General features: G+C 43.7%; 1 protein-coding gene across 4 annotated transcripts in view; it reads right to left on the minus strand.

The window, feature by feature from the left end:
• Uif (sushi, von Willebrand factor type A, EGF and pentraxin domain-containing protein uif) overlaps positions 1–22356 on the minus strand; it is a 35770-nt gene extending 13414 nt beyond the window's left edge. For all 4 annotated transcript variants that reach the window (XM_076767667.1, XM_076767666.1, XM_076767665.1 and 1 more), the window contains exons 1-9: positions 22085–22356; positions 9227–9302; positions 6407–6440; positions 2506–2587; positions 2021–2187; positions 1246–1386; positions 944–1173; positions 519–872; positions 47–421 (exon numbers count right to left, since the gene is read on the minus strand). In XM_076767667.1, the coding sequence (XP_076623782.1) occupies positions 47–421; positions 519–872; positions 944–1173; positions 1246–1386; positions 2021–2187; positions 2506–2587; positions 6407–6440; positions 9227–9298 (1455 nt within the window). In that variant the 5' untranslated portion in view covers positions 9299–9302; positions 22085–22356. The remainder of the gene's footprint in view (positions 1–46; positions 422–518; positions 873–943; positions 1174–1245; positions 1387–2020; positions 2188–2505; positions 2588–6406; positions 6441–9226; positions 9303–22084) is intronic.
• Between the last annotated feature and the right edge of the window lie 461 nt (positions 22357–22817).

Here is a 22817-nt window from a genome sequence, read left to right on the forward strand (position 1 = left end):
TTCGAAGTTCTCGTGAAAACTTTTCCATGGACGACTGTGGCGTTACCTGAACGAAGTCAGTTTTGTGGACGTTGAAGTTAATGAATTTCAAGGACAACGGCCTCCCTTGCGGATTCTTCACCCTGTACATGCACTCCTGGTTGTTAGGGTAATCGTTCAGGCCGAACGAAGGCGACTGCACCGTTCCGTTTCTCGCGATGATCGTGGCTTTGCAGCCCTGCGTGTAACGAATGCTGAAGCCGCGTCTGGAATCGCCGAGGCTGGTTTTAAAGTACAGGTACAAGTTGTTCCCGGTAGACATTATCACCGCCGGGTTGTCTTCCGACTTTCCAGTTAACCGTTCGATGGGCCTGCTCATCGGCGAGTCGCCGTCTCTTATCAAGATGTAGTCGCGATTCATCTCAAGATCCAGATCCTCGATCTGCAAAGCATCGCGTAAAATACCTCGAACCGGTCGTCCCGCGAAAACAAACAGTTATATAGGGTGGCCGAACACCCTGCATAATTCAGTCACACACCTCGAGCGACATGATGCGACCTGGCTGAGCCTGTAGGATGTACAGGCATTCCAAACCTCCCGGATAGTTCTGCGGATATCCTGGTGATGTAAGCACCTGTCCTTGGGGCGTAGCTCGCAGAACTCCGCCGCAGGTTTGCGGCTCGGTCTTCCAAGAAGCGCGGAAACCTTTCCTCTCCACCGAGGAGTCGGTGCTGAATTTAATGATCATAAAGTTCGACGCTGATACGAACAGCTTGTTGCTGAGCTCTTGCTTCCCGGACAGGGTCGCGAGATTCACGGACTTCTCCTCGGTTCTGCCGCCCACCAGGATCTGCACTATGTCGAAGCTCTTCTCCGTTTCGAATTCTTGAAACTGGAAACCGCGCGTCGCGTGATACATCGATATACCGGTGCGTTCGGAATAAATTAAGCGCGGTTGCGTACCTGCAGGAGGATGTTGTGGCCTTGGGGCCCCTCTAGGGTCCACTTACAGTTGCTGAGGGGTGCATATTTGTGGGGATAATTGGGACTCTCGACCACGTCGCCGCTGCTCGCCATGTAAAACTGGCAGTTCGCCGGGCAGTCTATCTCATCCGAATAATCGCCGCAGTCATCCTGTTTGTCGCACCTGAACGCCGCGTTCACGCACTTGCCGTTCGAACAATGAAACGAACCTGAACAGATTCGCCGACACCGTGAGACCCAGCGAGTTCGATACGATTTTCGTCATGGTCGTGGCGACTTACCCGCGGGACAAGCGTTCGCCCTGCACATGAAAGGCAGCAACGACTCGCATGTGGTCAGCTCCCACGTTTGTCGGTCATCCATCAAGGCGACGTCCACGCATTCACCTGATTGCGGATTCGGCTGCTTCGACGCCCAGAAACCTGAATACCAGAGTCGTTAAGCGCCACCGTCGCGTAGAAACTACGGTAAACCCTTTCATAGTGTCGCTGGCTCGGGACCGGACAATGACACGATGAAAGGGCGGATGGAAGAATTCAATAAGCAGTTCCGGGAACCGATGGAGATGACTAATGGCGGCGCAGTGTTTTCGTTTCACGAGCGAATTGGTTTCGTTCTTCGATGGCGAGAGTGAAGAGGAAAAACGAACGAATGGTGAATTTTAACGACAGAACGTCTCGATAGGCCCGAGAAAAGCCAAAGTGAAAGAAACGTTATGCAAATGTCCGCATAACGCGCCAGACGAGCAAATTGCTGCTTGCGCCGCGACAGACGTAAAAGCGACGGTATCTGGGCATTGTTGTGGGAAAAGTGTGTCTTCGTGACTGTATACACTGTGCAGTTCCGCGTTTCCGTGACCCCAATGGAAACCGGCCGGCACGCACACGTGCACGGATAAGTTCGATCGTAGAAAAAGACGTTCGAAAGTCCACGGATCTCGACAGTTCCGAATTACGAATCGGAATAAAACGCAGGATCGTCCACGGTGCTAACGATGCGTGCGATTCGAGCGTCAAGTATTAGGATCCGGTCGAGTCGAAGCAAGATTCTACCAACCTGCGTATTGAGAGACGAGCATTCCAGCTGCCGATTCGAGCGTGTTGGTCCGGAGATCGTCGAGGGACGCCAGTCCCAGCCAATAACGATCCAAATGCCGGCCGATCATGCTCGCGGACATGTTGTTCTCGCTGTACGACTCCACCACCATCAGCTCGCTGCCGTACCTGCAATCCCACGTCAATCGATCTCTTGCTCCGTTCTAGCGTGTAATAACGCGACTGCAAAGCCGCCTCGCGTTTCCCAAGTTTCCTATTTTTCAGTTATGCATCGCGAACGTTTGCCCACCGAACTGTTTCGAATGGGTTCGGATTTTCTGAACCGAAGGAGGCGTATCTGGGTGGCTCTGAACATTAAACTGTTGGAGGGAACTACTTGCTCCTGGAAATTTCTTGCTAACGCGCAGGGCCATTTGTATTTTATTTGAAACGCGATTATATCAATAGTAAGAGGACCTGGGCTCGGTGGAGGAACTATCGACTTACCTTCTGCATAGTTCTGCCGCCTTTTCCCAAGAGTGCCTGATGTTGAAGAATTTGTAACAGTGTATGCCCCTCAGTTCCCATCCTGCGGAAGAAAGATCGATGTCTTAGTTTTTATTACTTAGTGCAGCTTATACAGTCCGTCGGAACATAGAGAGCAACTAAACAAAATGTCATCCGGATTGGACTAAGATAGTAGAAGTTGTAGGGCAATCACAAACACACAGAGTGCCTGTAAAATGGGCTGGAAGAGAGTAGTCCAGCTAGAGATGGGATTGAAAAGGGTTTAATCTCGTGTTGGACGATGCTATTCATCGCGAGTGTGAAAAATCGATGGAACAAACGTGGTCACGTGACGTGACTCCGTTTGGCGGGAAACGCGGTTAACCGGTGACCTGTACAGACAGTGACGGACGTAACGACCTCGATCGTTTTTAGTGCGACGCGTGGAGTCAAAGGTAGGTCGGTGGGTAAACGGGTAACATTACACAGAGGAACGAGTGAAACGTCTTCGCATGCTCGCGTTGTTGACCGTTCGAATTGAGAAGTTGCATATACGTTGCTCCCAGCATGTTTGAGTCATCGCCTAACTCAACAGAATGTTTTGCATTCCCGAACGAGGAACTTTCTGTACTTTTTCCGAGTCCGTTCACGTTTACGGATGCATAAGCTCCAAACTTTATTCGGTGGAATATTTCCGATCGCTTGTGATATTTATTAAATGCGAAGTTTCCATAATATTAAGAAAATGATAACTTCTGGTAAAATTATTATATGTACAAAGACAAGACAAGTTGGTTCTACAAACAAAGTTATCATAAATTCTAAAAATGGCCGCGCTAACGGTACAATTTGAATCCTGATGAAATATTCATGACGTCATGCGCGAAACGAATGCGCCGTGCCTCGATCTACCCTAGATTTTATGTCAGTCGCCATCTGGTGGTGTTTCCCAGAGATTCAAGGCTGATTTCTATGGTTTAAAATATATTTCAGTAGAAATATAAGCGGTCGAACGATTTGGAGAATTTGAAAATCATTTTGCTCAATTTGTAAGACTGTGTTTCTTTGGACGAAGACGTAGACGCGTCCGTATGACAGTCACATTGCACACGGATGTCCAGGAAACTGGTATGTCAGTCTGGTTACCGAGAAATCGATTGGTGCCACGCGAGATCGCCTCGCCGACTATCCTACTTGTTTTACGATTCCTCGAGAAGAGGCCGTTGGAAATCAAAAGTGCTACGAGTAACCGTGTTCTTTTTCCTGAAAGGCTGTGATCGATCGATTTCTCAGCATGAAACGACTCTAGGATCGGCAAACAACTCCAATGGGTTAATAGGCCAGTATACGGAGGTTTTTATAGTTCGATAATTAAAGGTAGAAATTTTATTGCGCGAACGAATGTATTTAGTCATCAATTTACTGCATTACATTTTGCAGAATTTTACAAAGGACGTGAAATAATATTTTATTCGCTGGTTTCCAACGGTAAAAATATTGAGTGTTTTCAATTTTGTAAGCACAAGAGTATTTTACCTGCAAATAAATTTGCCAATAAATTTTTTTCTACGTATTTTACAAGTAAGATAAAGCTCTGTCGCGTTCGCGTCGATATCACGGGATTCTTTGATGATTCTTCGATGCAATTCGAGCTGGACTCGCCGCGAAAGACACGCAGTCGGCCTTCCTTTCTTTTAAAAGGTTAAACGGCTATGTTGGTACCACGTATGCCGTATCTTTCGCGCCTATTAACATTTCCCGCATCCTGCTATAGTATACGCGTGATATTTTCCAGCGATTTTATACCTCTGTTGTGGGAATTTTATTTTATCAAGCGCAAAGGATGCTTTAAATCAAAGCAGCAAACTAACTTGGACAAGTTATGTGGTCTACGACTACTTCTGTATCCGTCAGTCATCAGGAACTACCATTTTGCTCTAAGTAACCTAAAATTCAGATTTTACGACGTTGCCGCTGCGTTACATAATTGGAAAATATAATTACCAACACTAATTTACAATTTTAATGGTTACTTCCGTGTTACAATATTTCAAACGACTTCAAAACCACACGTGCTTGAATCTCTGAAAAGGTTAACATGTAGACCGTGTAATTCCTTAATCATAAACGCCTACGTTTGCGTAACTAACAATAAATAAAGGCAATTTAATGCGCCTACGACCATAAGATATACGAACGTGGCACAATTTATATTAATCCCATCGAACCTGACGCCGGGCATATCTAAAAAGTGTCCCAGAATTTTCCAAGCTCCCACGATCGATTTTAAAACGGAGAAAAGTCGCTAAACATCGTACGATAAAAAGTAATATAAAAACTAGATAGTTTTTTGCATAGAACGCGACGAATGATCGGTCGCGAAGCACGTTGCCGGATGCTCCACTTTTTGGAATCCCGTTCGAGGACGCTGCTCGCGCGTGCTCGGTCGAGTTTACCTCGTGGAAGGTGGATAACCGTGACGCGAATTCGCGTGGTGTATTTTTAGGGTCGCTCGTTTACATACGACGATGCTCAACGGCATCCGACTCGATCGCAGAGAAGGATTCACGGTTTAGGAATGCCGTCTCGTTTCTTGGCCCTCCTCCCCTCCTCCCTTCTCACGTTACCACTATACCTGTGTGATCCTCCGGCTTCGATATGCCATTATTGCGTAGCAGGCCGAGAATTTTGGGCCAGGTGCGTGAACGGAGCCTGCTCCGAGCCACAGAATCTTTCTAAACACAACGACTTTTCACGCTAGCAATGGCGGGCTAAGAGAGAATCGAAAAAAGGTTTCGAGAATTTGAAAATCCCACGCTAAATGCCATTAAACATACCCTTGTGTGACTAAGTAGTTGATGTACCTAAATTAGTAGTAATTAAATCGTGAATTTGATATTAAAGGAATCGTTTATTTGGAGATTTCAATGCGTGGTTAGGTGTCATCGTCATGGGAGATTTTAACGCTCGCAGAAATTCCAACTATTGAACAATACCTTTCTCTTACTTTGGCGTAGTAAATTAAACAGGTTTTACCACGTATTTTTTGCTCCCTCCATGGCTAAAACACTTAAAAATAAAACGCCACGCGAAACGCTTCACTTTCGAGGCCTTAGGCCAAGAATACCCGATTAAAATAAAGTTGTTTTCGTAGTTGAAATCGACGGAATTCTCTTGCGTTGAAAAACATCGTAAATTCGTCCATACGCCTAGATCGAACTTGAAATATCTCAAACGCACGCGACAGAACACGGTCAACGATCGAGGAACTTCGTACTGATACGTGCAACCTACTTAATTGCAACTGGTAGCTACGAGGAAAAGTGGAGCAGCGTTACGAACGGCCGAACTCTTATCCTCATTGTCCCTCGCGCGATATATTCATCGGGCGCGTCATGCCTCGATATTTCTCTTTCAACGGTGCTATACGATTTCTTGTTCAAAAGCAAATCGAAAGTGTAAAGTACGATTTTTTCATCCGAGCCCTCGTTTTCGAGAAAAATAGCTTTGAACGTGGATGCGTGCGCAGCAAGCGCCCAAAGCGACTGTTTCTAACAGTTAAATCGACTTTATACCTAAACTACTGCTTCTAGAGCATCGATGCATCAGAGTTCTTCGTTCCTTTCTTTAAGATCTATCGTTCAAGAAAAGAACGAAGTCGATCCGACAATGTTCATATTTTTAAATAAATTATCCTGACAGAGTAAGAATCGATGGAGCAGGTTTTCACTTGGTGGAACGGGTAAATCGTTTCGGAGCATGACCTCGGTCCACTTGTTTGGCAGTCTACCTGGCCAAGTACAGGGCCATGCGACCTTTCCAAGGTAACCCAAGGTCCAGTTCGACTGTTTACCTGCTCCAGCGATCATAGAAAAGCAGAGAAATCTGTGATGTTACTCACCGTTCGGACAGGTGAAGACATTCGTGGCTGGAATCTGCAACAAAGAGAGAAAGGAATGCATTGGAAACGGTTTATAGCGTCGTAAATCAAAGGGCCTGGCCGCCCGAGATGCTTTCGGGTAATTTATTTCGCTAAAGAGACTCGTAGTTGCAGCGGTAAATTTTGTTAGAGGCTTTCCTAATAAAATCTGTGAACGTTACTTCGGTTTCTTGAACTTCGCCGGTTCCTTTCACGTTTAGCTTCCTCTACGATTTCAATTTGGTCCACGTAACTTGTAGAACTAGTTTCTTCGTTCATTTATCTAATTTAGGGTGGAACACCCTCGGTCCGCTTAGTGCATACCATTTAATCCCCATTACACGCTCCATGATGACTTAAATTACTGGCACAGATTTCTCTCGCGAACAAGGATACTATCTGCGTTCTTGTGCGTGCCCGATCTTGCAATTAGCCCGACGTGATTACCCAGTGACGAAACGTCGAAGCACCAGACTCTCGCGAATATCGTGGGACACGGCGATGAATTGTAGGCGGAAGTATCGCGGGAACCCGTCGTAAATTACGACGTTGGATTACATAAAAAGATGACACTATAGTTGTCGGTTGCAAGGTGGAGGAGCACGAAGAGGAAAGTGGGTCTTTTTTTATTGAACGCAGGGAATGAAAGAGTTGGGCTAGGTTCGTACCTCTCCGCTAGAACTGAATCGCCAGAGAAGACTTCTAACACCACATTCCCACTTATAGAAAGTGATTAATCAAGTAGTTGTTGAAATTTTTGATCGTATAAACGAAGTGGAACAATGGGGCTAGTTTATAACGCCTCCACTAGAGTCGTACAGCGCGAAAAACAGCCTAAAGCCACATTCCTACTTATGAAAGTAACTGTTAAGGGGGGATTCCCATTAGGCAATCGATAAATTGGATATGGTTAATTTACGAATAGAATTAGTTTCTATGGTGAATTCATCACTGTAATCCACGTATTAACAAATAAAATAAGCGTGATATTCCCAGACGCATCGGTCCGCAGATAAAATTCGCTCCGATCGAGAATCTACCGTTACATTCACGAATATCATAAGGTCACCGATGTTTAACGATTATTTGTGTAGTTACAAGTTTTCTCGGAGCATGTTAAATTCCCTAGGAATTCCCTTGGTCATTCGTCGAACTAGATCGATACGTTTCGATGTTTCGTAGAATTTTCGCGAATAATGCACCTGGCAACGCGAAATGGCGCGGATCCGCAGGTGGTTCGAGACGAAACAGGGCATTGTTATTCCCCGGAGGGAGAAAGTGAAGAGGCTATCTACCGGTGAATCTGTGCTCTGGGCCCGTCTTTGGTGGAAAGCGCAGCGTGCTGTTCGTGCGATGGAAACCGACGGGTCTCGACTCCTTTTCATCAGCGTCGGCGGGTACGCGCACCGGAATATCAGTGACATAACGGTGACTGCATTCTCGAGGGAGGTGCGAGTCGCAGCCGACCGCTGGATGCACGGGAAAACACTCGGAGATTACACGCGATCGCGCGACAATTGCTGACAAATCGCGGGAATATCCCTAGGCTGAAGCCCCGTGTACAATTACCGAACGAACGCGATCGAATTTTGAGCTCGCGACTCTTACGCGACACGATCAATTCGTAGGGAAATACAGATGAGAGATAAATACAAACAACTTCTTCTTAAATAATTACTTGCATAATTAAACTCTGTCGCATTAGTACGAATGTTACGCAAGTTTATATTAAAGCACGCAGTTACGTAAATAACCTACACGTCTCGTGTTAACTTAATCTTGTGTGACCAGTGAAAATAATACGGTGAGACCGTAGTTGACTAATGTTTCTAGTTCAGATGGCTCACCTTGCTATCAAAAGAATCCGTATCTCATGTTAAGACTCGTTATATAAATTATAAACGTAGCTTTCTTATTCGTCAGGCAAAAAAGTATTTCTAATATTGTGGTGAAAGGGTTACCCATTAAATAATTAGAATTAAGACTGCGGACGACTCGATAACTCTGAATCCTGTTTACATCGAATTTCTCTTGAACTTTACCTAGCCTTTCCCTAACGTCCACACTTCCTGTACACAAAATGTTGCAACGGTCGTGCACGCTATAACATTGTTCGCGCGTCGGCTAGGGCGCATGCGTGTACGCGACCCGCGCAGAAATTCACTTTCACCTCGCGCACGCCACATCCACCGTGGCCAGTGGTAACTCCTTGCGGAGACTACATGCCAATTACTTCATAATCCGCGGTTCAATTTCTCAAGAATCTTAGGCAGCCTCTTATCTCGAAAGTATACGAGAATTCCCGAAGCTGATTTTCATTCCCGACTCGCAATTAGGTACTGTTGCGTGATGCTGTTGGTTCGTGATCGCACGCGAATCGACGGAATCGAATTATGACCTGAAAATTACTATTCGCGTTTGTCGAGTAATTTCTGTAGCATTCGACCGGACTCATATGAATACCTAATCTCTAAACATCAATTTCCATTTCTTAGATATGATTTTTCCAACATCCAGACCTTTATTTTGATTATCTTTAGTAATATAACTATGTTAGTTTGCGTGGACGAGTATTTCTTGGAGGTAGTTATCATTCTTGTGAATTTCTTTGTGGATATTAAATATCATCGCACGTATACACAGAAATTACACATTGTGGTTTGTGATTTGTGACCAAAAAGACGGGAAGATAATATCGAACCAAGCAAGAAATAATCGCGGACCAAGTGGGGTTCGTGGGTTAAACAATGCTGTCCGCGATGTGATCGGCAAGCCGTAGCAGAATATTAATCGAACGCTCACCTGAGACTCCGTTAGCTGAAGATGGCACAAGAGGACGGCGACCCACACGGCCGCCAATTCTCTTATCAGCATATTCCTGCAACAGAAAGAAACGCTTCGTTTGTACAGGCTGCTCGTTAGCATTGACGGTTCAATTTATGCTGACGGTATGCAAAACACACAGACGCCGGGGAAGTGTTTCAAACGTCTTTAACGAGGATACTTTATAAGGAACTATAGTCCCAGGGTACTTTCGACATAATGTTTTAACGAAAACGAAGATAAACAAACGAATAATTACGGAAAGTGAAATCGTCCGGAGACGAAAGATTCCGAGGCAACGTTGCGTCGAAAGCTCGGCGAAGCTAGAGTCGAGCGTCGAAAAAATGACGAAGAACGGATGATTAATTGCTACCTGAACGCGAACAGTAATTAACAGCCTCGCGTAGCGTACGTAAGATTCAATGAAACTTTTCGTACGCTGGAAAACACGCGGAAGATATCGTCGTTCTACTGTATATAGGATGTACACCGGTTCCCATAAAATTCCTTACGGTTTCTGCGGCTGAATTGTGGCACAGCAGTTGCATACCTTGCCGCGTAACCGAGAAGCGTGATAAATCTTCGCGGATAGCGACTTATTATTTAACGACGATGCACGGTGCTAGCACTCGATCGATAGAAGGGTCATCCGCGGGTAAATCGAACTGAAAATAAGAAAATTTATTCGAAACTAATAATTATCTTATTTTCAAGTTACTTTATATACTGCACAAACATGATCAAACGTCTTCAAACTGGACACAACAAGAGGACAGAGACTGTCATGCTACATCAAAAATGCCTACGCAATTTACAATACCATTTCAAACACCACGCAACTCTGATCAAACGTCTTCAAATTAACTACAACACGAGCATACCAAAATGGCGTCAACAGGGGAGCAAAAGATTGTCCATTGAATTTGTTCCAGAAGCTGTTATCTTATTTCCTCAAGCTTCAACCTATATTTTAACTTGTTCAAACATGGTCAAACTACTCGCAACAGGGGAACGAAGCCCGCAGTCCCTCTGTTTGCTCATATTCAACAGCCACGCGTACATACGCGCGACCGCGGTGCTCCTCGCCGAAGAAAAGACACGAGAAACGACGTACCCCCGTTGGGAACCGTTATGCCAGTTACGGACGGTCGATTATCGACAGTCACCGGGTGAAGGTGGCGGCGCAGAGGCGTTTAACTTACATACCTAGTCCGACCAGATTTCCTGCGAGCGTAAACGTAATCTCGGTGTGGCCAGCTTAGACGATGCAGACTTCCTGTCGATTGCGACTAACGGGTCTTCCGGCCCAGTCGGACGATCATCATAACATTCGTTGAATGACTACGCACCCGAGTATCTCAGCACGCTTTGCAGTACAAGAACAAACGAATCCTCGGCTGAATCGATGATTAGAGAACCGACCTAATTACACGTCTCGAAAGAGAATCACAGAGCAGTGCCTTGTTGGAGTACCGTTAGCGTTATCGAGTATCCTGTCACGGTATTGTCTCGCTCTGTTTTAAATGAAGCTTTCACGGAGGCACAACAGTGCCTTTAAACGAGTCTTTGCGACTCGTTTGATACTGTTGAACGCGTTTTGGACGTACACAATGAGGCGAAGGAGTCATCAGGATAAGGCCCAAGAGAAAACATGCAATAGTACTTAGAGTCAAAATGTCATTTGAGTACCCTACTTTGACGATATAAAGAAGATTGAGGACACTATTCTGGATGTAAACCTCTTGGTATGTAGGTGATATAGCTGAAAATGTCCGTTTTACCGTAACAAGGTGGTCGAGAAATACCTAAATGGTGTGGAAACCGATATTTGTAACGGTACTAACGGTGGTGGTTAACGAATGTATTCTCTGCCAGACAGGCTTTCAGCTCTATTTATATCACATATTGCGAAGTGATGACACCTCCTACTTATTGACACAATGCAACGAACGTGCTTCGCGTATAGTATCGAGGTTAATGGTCTATTATATCCTCAATGTCCTCCAGTCTTCTTTGTTTTAGTCAGTACAGTTCGAATAACTATCTATACTAAATATAGAGATCGCTACTGGAGACAAAATATAAAACTGTTATTCAGCTCCACAGATCACTTTTCACCTATTTTAAGAAGAGGAACAAACTACAATTCGAAGCTTCAAGAAAGAGGACCTCGCTAAGGAGTTAATAAAGACTCATTCATTCTATGAACCTATTCAAGAACAGGCAAGGAAACAATGTGTGCTTGATTACTGCATATAAAAGAGAGAATAAGACTCCAATTTAAGGCACCAGTTTCCTGGCTTTCACAATAAACTCAAATATAAAAGCCAAGAGTCTCATTCATCTTATACGTGTCTCTGATCAAACTCCATAATGGCTCATTTTCTCCATGGCTCCAAAGGTAGATGGCGCCACTGAGGGGCCAATAACAAATCCTAATCGCGTGTCATGCAACTCATGAACCGAACGGGTCTTCAATTTAGGACTCAGGTTTCCCTTCTGATCCCCTCGTCTTCAGAGGTAGATGTCGCCACTGAGGCAGAAATAAAAAATCATCTTCCACTACGAAACCAGGCTTACCAATTAAGTATAACCTGTTCCTGGATACCCAGTAGGAAAGAACAAATAAGAGACCCTAATTTCCTCGGTTTCCCAATGACCCCGAAAGGCAAACATGGCCGATGGTGCGCTCCAGTTGGTCCCCATCGGTGCGACTCGCGCGTCGCGATGGAGAAACAATGGAGCGTTGCATAAAAGCGTCCGTATAACGGCGATGAACTCCGCGTCGCGAAATAATAAACTTTCGCGATCCACCGGCGTTTCCACGCGGCTGGCAACACGCTCCCCGCGACCGGTGGGTGTACCACGATGCATTTCCCACGAGTTCGCTACGGCCAATCCATGGCAAGACGGTTGCGTCACTCGTATCCTCGCAATTAGCCATAACTCGTCGCGCAAACGTGCGTATGCGTGTGCAGCGCACGTGCAATCGTTCCGTTTACTCTCGGGGACTGTTGGATTCTCATTGGACACTCGTTGAATTCTCGTTTCAGACCGGCTCGTCGAACGGGTTGCGTGACAGCTTGTTTTCCAGCGTCCTGCAATCCGTCGATCGACAATTTGGAAACATCTTGTTGGGACTCCCGATTATTTGAGGTTACAATGCTAAAACAGCGTTTCTGATTGCGTCTAAATTAGGCGCGTATTGCGTGAACGGTGGTGAGCATAATTGCGTTCGGATGATGGAGAACCTATAAGATCGATGTATAGGAATTTGAACTGATCAGAAGCGAATCGAAGACATTTTATATAATAATAAAATGTTGTATTCTAAGGAACAAATGGTAATAACCGAACGAATGGTTCGTAGACTAAATAAGGAGAAGATTCGAAACGGGCGTTAACTGGACGCGGCAATTAGAGTATATCAAATTAAGAGTCGCGTTCTTCTTGGCGCTGTTGCTATGGCGCATCACGCTCTTTACACCGCGGAGGCCTCGATTTGCACGCCAGCCTCGTCGACTTCGCAAAGTACTTGCACGGAACTTATTAAAATCGGTAAACAGAATGATCGCTCGGATAATGGCGCAGGAAGGAACGGGGAATCGTGACGGTCCGACGAAGGGTACTTCCACCAAGGCCATCATAACCTAAGTTCAACATCCACATACTATACTGCTAAACCACTACATCACAAATCATTTTTAATATTAACAACTTACGTTACTTGGCACATCGATTAAGTGGTGGTTAACTAGTTTCATAGCTAATTCTTGATTTAATACTTGCTCATTAGTGCACTATAGAAGAACAACGAAATTCTAGGTTATGTCTCGACTAGATTTTATTGATTAATCCATTGACAACAAATGGAACGATGCTAGGTGTAATTAGTACTCGATTAATAACCTAGACAAGTATTATTACTTGTTAAATATAGAATATAGAAGTTATAGAGTTTTAGGTTAGGTCAGCCCCATTTTCACCCCAACAATATAATATATTAATAAATATACAGAACTAATTTCTTGGAAACAATTTTCGAAGAATGTAATAAATGTTTTTAATCTATACTCGCGCAGACCCATCGTCATCGGCTCATTAATCTTTATAGCAACGTTCGACGAGGGTCTGCTAACGATTTTCCTAATGGTCGATACGCAATAACGTTGCCTTGCGAGATTTTACATCCAATTTGTTTGCGACTAAAAATGTCCGTGCTGGAATCGTGTTCCGTAACAAAGGAAATTTTGAAACGCTCGGGAAGATTTCGACGAGACAACGCAGGAAGGAGCGAAGTAAAAGCTAATTAAGTCGCGATTGCGCTTTTGGCTCGCCCTATGGTTCATTAACGGAGCGCGATAATCGTAGCTCGTTACTGGCTCGCGAAACGTACGAAAAAAAAAGGAAATGGAAGGAAGGAAATCGCGATCTGAGGCTGTAGGTCAGTACTAGAAAGTATTCGGATTTCCTGGTTGCCGGCACGAAACGGCGCATGCAAAAACCGACCGTCGATTCTCAGGATTCGACGCGTTTTCATTGCGAAAACCGTCATGGCGCGAAACTGAACAATCGTCGCTGTCTTGGTGAATTCGCGGAACCAGTTTTGTGCAACTGTTCGGCAAAAAATGAAGTCTCCAACGAACGACGCGGGGACTGAAAGACGGAAGGAAAGGCAAATGGCGCGCGCATTAAGGCCAATTTACACTACTGACCGAAAATGGTGGCTTGTTAGCCTCATTGGAATTGTAAAATATTGTTCTTGCGAGCATCAACCAGGCTAATGAGCATGTAATTTTCGATTCTATGTTATTCGCCAGCTGTTCTCCAACTTTGTAAATAAATTCTGAACTTTTTGTAACACATAGAAAGACATTTTTGATGGATCCTTAAGGAAATTACAAAACATCCAACTCGTCGATTGTTAAATTAATTTACTGGAACTAGAGTGCATTCTAGAAGATATATGTCCATTTTTTCTATATGGTTGTTTATCGTAGGAAGACTTACGGTAGTTTAATAGCACTTATCGATTCGACGCCGCTCGCAGCGTATCGTATCTACATCCTGCGGGGAAATTTATCTCTCTAGACACTGTGCCAAATAACGGTTTCAACGTAACCAGGAAGTGCTGGTAAAACGGTAATTACGATGATACTGGAAACATACTTTCTAACTGGATCCCTGACGATATAATTTTAGTAGCTGTTATGCCAACATAAATTAATTGCCACGCGTCAAACGCACCATAATTAAGCACGTGGTTCTTAAATTCTGATCCACGAATCCCTCAGAGTCTGTGTGTTCACAGAAAAGAAACTAATCATTGTACACAATTTTTACTAAAAGAAACCATTACAAGGTTGAGTATCATCATTAGCATCCATCCTTTATCAATATTACAAATTACGAAATTAAATCGACTTAAATCCCGATTAACTTATTACGATGGAAATTCTCTGCTTCTAATTGTGAAAGTGCATAAACGACGGTTAGGTAAATCGTCGAATTAATTGCTGACACTGTGTTCTTTTGTTGCACACTTTCCCTCTAACGCGTTTGTTCGACTCGGAGACTTCGATGCCTGACTGGTCTCTGGTTTTCACTATCAGACAAACGTCTCGCGTCAGATTAAATTACAAAACTAAGAATTAATTTCTCATTCACGATATTTTTTTGTTTTGAATCACTCCAAATGTCATTTTTTAGTCAGAATTTGTCGGTTAACTTCGTGCTTGCGCCATTTTGGCATTGACACGTCGGCGAACTGTACGAATACGGTTATCACGGAACGATGTACCGGTTAGTATTGTCCGCGGATGGTTTCCGGCGCCGTAGATGGACTTTCGCGTCGACTTCCGCTTCTGGACGAAATTGGTAATCGATACAATGGCCGCTCGAGCCGGCCGTCTCGATTCGAGGCACGGAGACGCGGTCTCCCTAGCAGGTTTTACGTAACCCCTTACAGGTTAACGACTCGCAATGTCAAGTTTTTTAATCCAATCACTTTTCTGCACCACCGTCAACTTTTTCAATCGAATTACTTTTCTGTATCGCTGATAATCGCATCGAATCATTTTTTACCTTTCTTCGTCCGACTTATTTCCGCGCCATTTTGAACTCACTTATAGCAAAGTCAATACCACGTTCGACGCTTCTAATTATATCGAGCGCCTTTAACCGCGAAATTGGAACATTAGAAGTTATATAACCATGAATGGAACTTAATTTCATTCTCCCACGGGTGAACGAACCACCGACAAAAGGAAGACATTTATTCGCTTTCGTTGCGGATATTGGCGTACCCGATCGATGCACGCATCCGTCTAAGTATCGATATCGTGCTTCGCCGCAAAAAAAAAACGTTCGCCTCGGATATAATGTGCGGTAAAGCCAAGAAACACTGTTTCCACAATAACTTCCGTAACGGAGTTCGAAACTTACACCGCTCATAAATTATTAAAGCAATCGTATCACGACGTTTCCCGAGCCTTTATACCCCTCAGGTAAATTGAAAGTTAATATTTATCGAAAAATAATTCATGAAGTTAAAAGTTACAAATATGCGATACTTTTGACTGTACCTCACCATTACGCAATAATAGCATTCTGCTCGAGGATAAGTGCAGTAATTTTATTCGCGTAATAAAGACAAGAGAATACTAATTTAGTTGTTAAAATTTGAGAAGTACGAGTGATGTGTTAATACAAAAGAATATCATTCAATCTAGGAAAATACAATTAACGCCCAACCGTGAGACTGTTCTCCGTTTCAGAGTAACGCTTAGCCCCGATATTACCTCACAACATGCAAATGGAAGACGCGAGGCTCGAGCATTTGCATACCTTATTGTGAGTATTTTGCACTTCTTTCGATGAATGGGACGACCTGGCCTAATTACTCCGGCGCGTTACGGTAACAACGTAATAAGCGGCGTACATGTCCCTCCTTGGGTTGCCAGGTGCGATCTTCCACGTCAGAGGATGTGATCTAATTTCCGGTTATCATCGATGCACTCCTCGATTGCCTCGTTCAGCTTCTTTCCGTGCGTCTAACGGGAAGCCGCTCCGGTTATCATTAATAAAAACGTGAACGTTTTAATAACACGCTTTGAGCTAATAACGTTCTACTGTAATTAGAATGTAGCTATTTTGTGGCTCAGAGCGTTTCTCTAATTCGTCGAACATTCGTTCACACGCGGATCCTTTGATTTGTAAGATTTACGAGTATTATTTAACTTCTATTTTTGCCACCAAGTACTGTTTGGTTGTTTTTCGAATGGAAGATGATTCCTTGTATAAAAACAAGTAAAAACTGTGGGATACTGTTTTTTCCTATGAGACTTTATTTTTGAGAAAATGGACCTCGAATCTGAGAAGTTACGCGTTTGGCGCTCGATTAATTGGTGCACTATCTATCTTCAAAGTCACATATCTCGAGAACGAAGCTTTCGGCGAGATTTGTTATTCCACATTTTCGATTCATTTTTTCGCAAAGAATTGCCTTATTGATGACTATTAAACATTAAGTAGAGCGATAAAATTTCATGTAAAAACATCGTATAAGCCGTTGTTCCAATTATTATTTACAATGTTAAGGACTCCGAGTTGTAACTCCAGTTTTCCTACGATCATTTCGTTTCCACTAGATGAGATTACGAGTCGGTTAAGTTAGGTAACATTACAAGTTATAAATCCATTCAAACCGTCGAAGAATTCAACGACCTACTGGAAACCATTCGAGTTTCCTCCGTCATGTGCAACCAAGGATTGTGCAAGTGCATTCCTAGTTCCCCCGTTCTTTTAAGTCGCAATCACGGTTCAGAGCTTGTTTGCTAACAGCCAACCAGACGCGTCGATTTCTATTCCACCGTTTGCCACGGGACGCAGGATTTCAAACATCAAATCGAGTTAAAATTAATTAATAAACTAAATATCAAATACTTTAGACTTGTGAAAGTTCTAATTAATAAATTAATCGCTGTTCAATATACAGAATGTATCACTCGCATGGGCAAAGTTGTATTATTAAACATTTTGTTTGTGGAATATTTCAAGGATGCTATAATTTTTGAATATTGTATTTATAGAACTTTTGTAATGGTAATAATGTGTCTTTATTATACTAACTATATAAACATTAAGAAATTAGAATCGAGTGAAAAGAAGAAATTATGAACATAACTATAGGTTAGGTACAGCACCGTGCTGTTATTAACCTAACCTTGAATGTACTGTAATAACGCTTAAACATCTGATGGTAGGTAATACAGTCTTCTTTACCTTGAAGTATTCAAATACACCATGTGGTCCGGATGAAATGATACAAACTGTTTTTTTTTAAATCAACGACGATATCCAGGGGCTAAAAATAAACGTAATACATAATTACAGAATTTAATAACCAAACGACAGTAATACTTTATCCAGGAATTTTAATTGATGTCCACATGATCGCAGTAGGAATAAAAGGGTGAGCTGGCATTTTCGTTCGGGAGGCCATGAAAATTTACCGTTCGATCGTGAATGTCGAACACATGGCGATAGAGATAAATACCCGTTGGAAATTCAGGGTCGAGGTTCAAGCGTGTCACTCTTTCCCATGCAGTGACCCATTCTGTTCCGCGCCTATGAATAGTGTTTCCCATGATGATAACAAACAGAACGTAAAAGCTCTTAATTTGTAAATATTTGCTTGCACGCAATTCGATGCAACTGGAGCAATTTTGACGTTAAAAATTTTTTTCAAATTATATCATATTCTTTCACTTCGATACTTCGAATCTGATCCCGTAGGCCTCCATTTAACGTTAACTTAAAATGTGACTCCGTTTACACCTCGAAATCTTACAATTTCACATTTTTAACTTCGAACCGATGCGTCGGGGCTGCTCCGCGGCCTCTGACGTCGCTCGAAGCCCGCCGTTCCGCGTTTTGCAAAGCAACAGCTTCTAAATTATCGATCGATCGGCTACCTGTCGCATTCAACGGCTTCGACCTCGCATTTCCCAGGACTTTTACAGCGTCGCGCTATCCGCGGGCCATCGAGTTTCACATTTCTTGTGGTTCATCGACCGATAAAGCCACGACTGGCGCAGCAGCCACGTGGACTGCGGCAAAGAAAGCTGCGTACTGCTCGTTGCAGAGGATAAGGAGACACAGAAACCCAAGAGGAGCGCCTAGTCGAATGCCGTGCATATTATACAGGGTGTGTCTTGATTGCGTCGCCATGCTGTCCGACCACATTGCACTTTTATCTCGATGAAACATTTCGTAACCGTAGACTTTCGACTTGCAGCCTTCGGCTCTGGAACGAACGTTTTTTTTAAATCGATTACCTCGTTAATTAGGACCGATACCAGAATTTCTATCGGGGATTCTGGTGAAATTAGAGTATGGTACAGCCCACGTAAAATTGGGGTGGGTTTAAGTCATCATTTCGCTGGTCTCGAATTCCTTTAAAAAATACAGGACGTTGAATTTTTCGACGCTAATTTATTTAAGTGATTTGAAACGCTTTGTTTTTGTGCTTTCGGAGCGAAACATTTCGCGGATAATAGGTCGATCGTCGGATGTAAGTCAATCGGAGATCTGGAGCGAGAAGAATCCGCCGTTGAATGGCGGAACGAATGAAGATAAGTTGCCCCCGGGACGCCGAGCGTCGAAATTTGTTACGCGATCGGAATTTCTTAGTACTCGTTGGGACTCGACAGAACGTAACGGTACTCTAACCAAGTTACACCTCGATTCGCGTGTATCTGTTGTAAAGTCATGATCCGCGCGCAACAGATGGAATTTTGAGGTTAGATTTTAACACCGTTTCATCCACGTTGCGTTTCTTCCACGCTTTAACGTACAAAGAAATTTCCTGTCGATTATACGCGATCTTTTCTTTCGTCAATGACGGGGAATTGCAAGCGTTGCGCAAATGAGTTGGCAGAATTTATTTGGCGTCTTTGTCGCAAGAATAAAATTTAAAACAAAGCATAACAATGACGTGTTAATCGAGGCTGTAAATAATAAACATGTCGAAATTCCTAACCTTGATCGCAATTATCGAAGAAGTTAACCTCAAAAGTATTCGAGTTCGAAGCTTGAATAAAACAATCGGAATGAAGTATAAGAAATTTGTTTGGTTTTATTAAATCTATTGTATTCGTTAACATAGATTTTATCTCATTTCATTTTTTAATAGGATCAAAATGGTTGAAAAATGGAATCGAGACACGCGTGCTTCTTCGTCGAAGCTTGCGTTACCTATCCACCTACACAATGTGGCTCCGGGTTCCCTACCTGCCTACCTACCTACCTATCAACTTAACCTAAAACCTGCATAATCCTATCTCTCTTGTTACTGCCTTCGCATAATGGTACCTCGTTGCCTACGTCTGACCCGAGGTAACCAGAACCGTGGCTGTATCTGGCCACGGAATTCCGATGCAATTTATACGTCGCGAGTTGCTCGTAGATCCATTCTCGGCCGTTATTGGTCCGCTCTTGTAGAACAAATTCGCAACGATATCTGCCCGACGTTTGCCCACGAATAGATACTAGACGCGAACAGGAAACATGGACGTCGGTCGCGGAGAAACTCTCGATTCGATTCGAAGCAAATCGTCGATCGGGCTAGATAAACACATCGACTATGGAGAATTAATTCCAAAATTTTCGAGTTGAATTATTAAATGGAATTTACTCGTTAATTAATTCTCCATTCTCAATGTTTATTAAAGTAGTATCGCATAATTTACTCGAAAAGAATTTAGGTTACAATGTGCAAAGCTTGACGGAATTCGTTTATTAAATCCTATTTAAATGTTAATTCGCATTTTCTATTTCCAACGTTCACCAATGATCTATCGTATAATTTGCTTTCGAATAATTTGTAGAAGATTGATAACTTTGTGCCTCGAAATAATAATTTACGTGTTTTCTAAATTTTCTATTTTCAACGTTCTCCAACGGGTCGTCGCGTAATTTACTGTGAAAAAAGAATCCAGTTTGTAGTGGTGTAATAAATACGATGGTAGCTGTGAGTTTATTCAATCGAACAGTTTGTGGGCAGCGTGTAGATTGTTTCTCGCGATCGCCAGCAATTTTCTCGATTTTCATAGCTCCATTACCGGTTCACGTGCCCGTGGAACGCAGAACCACCTTAGGCACCTTGGATTTCGTTATTCGCCGAACGAGCTTTCTCTTCCATAAATTCAGCTCCGCCATTCTTACGCAGTTCTCAGTTGCGAATTTTACGGGTGTACGGTTTCTGCTTCGGCGATCGAACGAATGCCCCCTGCTCAAAAGCGAAAGTAGCGCCCATTTATTTATTTTTTTTCTCCTCGCCGCGAAGAAATGTTTTGTTGCAAACCGCGGCGCAGGAAAATTGCCGGCGGGAAATTAATTTCCCGAGCCCTTGGTTGCTATTTCCACGTAATATTTCGCGTTGCACGCATCAACGTGCGCGACAGCTCACCGAGCAGAACGAAAATCGCACGAGTTCCGCGCTAGAAGAAGTCGAAGGGAACAGAGTACCGTTCAACATAGCGCGCTCGAACGCATAAAACTCGAGAAAATGCAAAAATATTCCACGTTTCCTCTCGTTCCTCCCCTACAACGCAATTACCACCGCAGAAAACTCCTTTTTACGTTTATTAGGAATTCAAACATTGTATGTTCAAATATTCGTATTGTACTCGTTGGAATATTTGTTTTGAACAGTTCAATTCGAGAAACTGTTCTTAGAGTTTCGTTTAAAAATTCGGGAAAATGACGAAATTATACCGGGTGGCGCGTAGGAAGCGGTGGAAACGAGGTTGAGGCGATTCAACGCGTAAAAGTGAATTGGAAACGTTGGGTAAAATTTTTTCGTACGACGCCTCGTTTTCGTGAAAATCGACTTCGAAATCGTTTGGGGTACGTGCAGGTTTTGATCAAATGCTATGCAACTTTACTGTACATGTGCGTCAAGTTTGTAAATAGTGCATGATTAGAAATACTGTTTAATTTTATACTGAAAAGATGGGGGTAGATAGAGCGTGCCCCACCTATTTTCTAAATTGATTTTCTAGGAAGCAATGGCTCGTTAGAAAAATTTTCTTTCACATTTTCGATCTATTTTTTTCACATAGCGTCGCTTGCTTCTGGAATTCTAGTAATTAATTAAAAATGATATTTAGAGTTTGGAGTATTTCTTCGTTTTATTTGTTTAAGAATGTATTTTTAGTAGATCCATAAACTACAAAGATAACCTCACTGCTGAACCCAGCACAGCGATTCTCCTATCAAATAATTACTTCCATCTGGCTCGACTCGTTCGCTCTTTTTGTCAACAAATAAAACAAAATCAACATAAATACGACCAGTGGTATCCTCCTTTAACCTCTATATCCTCAAACGGCCGACATTCCGACCATATTGTAGGCTCCAACAGGCTCATTAGAATCCCTTCCTCATCGCCGTTTCAATTAAACGGTAATAAAACTTTATGGCGTTCTGTCGATGATAAATCGAGAGTACTCTCTACTCGACACCAACGAAGAAGACCGATCCTACTCCATTACACGCTACTTGTGCTCGTGCATCGCGCACCGTACTATGGACGCCCATGGGCGTTCGAAGATAATGCTAAACGAACGGGACTCCGAAATTCCCGCACGGGACACCTACCGACAGTCGAGTACCTAACACCGAAAGCATTCATCGGTCTCAGACGTTGCACACGGAAGACTACCACGGGAACACGGTCTGTTAGAACGTCGAAATACGTATAAGTGGCAGGTGTTCGGTTTCGGAGGCACCGGGGCCCCCGGAAACGCTCCATTTTTGTTTTCGTAAACTTACGTTTGTTGCTCCTACGTTCTACGGCGCGATCCTCTGTCCCGGGTACATGTACATACACCACTAAAACGTCCCGGCGCGAGTCCAACGATTGCACTGCACAAACCGACGTACGAAAACCAGATTCGCGATACGACACCAGAAATCGCGTGGTACAGGAAGCGTTGCCACCGATCGAGAAGACGAAGCGAGATCCGGCAGGAGTCGAACGAAACAAAGAAGAAAACGACGAACGGACGAACAGCAAATGGATTCAGGGTCACGGAGCTCCTTCCCTCCGGCCCACCGGTTCGAGACTGAAGACCCGGTTCTCTCTCTCTCCAGATGAACGGCTCGAGCTACCTGAGGTAACAGCCTTCTACGCGAAGGCAGACCGAGGAGAGAGAGAAATGGAGGCAGACGCTAACGTAGGCGCAGGAAAGGTGGAGGACGCTCGTTCGGACTCGCGACTGTCCACGAAGACGCCCGAGCGACTCTGACTCCTTGTTTGTTTATCGCGTGGAACTCGAGGAGGGTTGTATCTCCGACCTGTTTGAATATTTCGTCTCCCTGGGACTGCGAACGACCTTCCAACTCGTGGAAAAGGGAGACGGAGCCATTACCCGTTTTACTGATCATTTTTTATCCCGGTTTCGAGCAGATATTCGACCCGTTCGGCCTTGTTAACGTAGTTGTTTACGTTTGCTGAAAGAGGTCAAAACGGCCACGGCCCGAATACGAAACTGCAGACGCCAGG

Source organism: Colletes latitarsis, chromosome 7 (genome assembly GCF_051014445.1).
Source record: "Colletes latitarsis isolate SP2378_abdomen chromosome 7, iyColLati1, whole genome shotgun sequence".
NCBI lineage: Eukaryota > Metazoa > Arthropoda > Insecta > Hymenoptera > Colletidae > Colletes > Colletes latitarsis.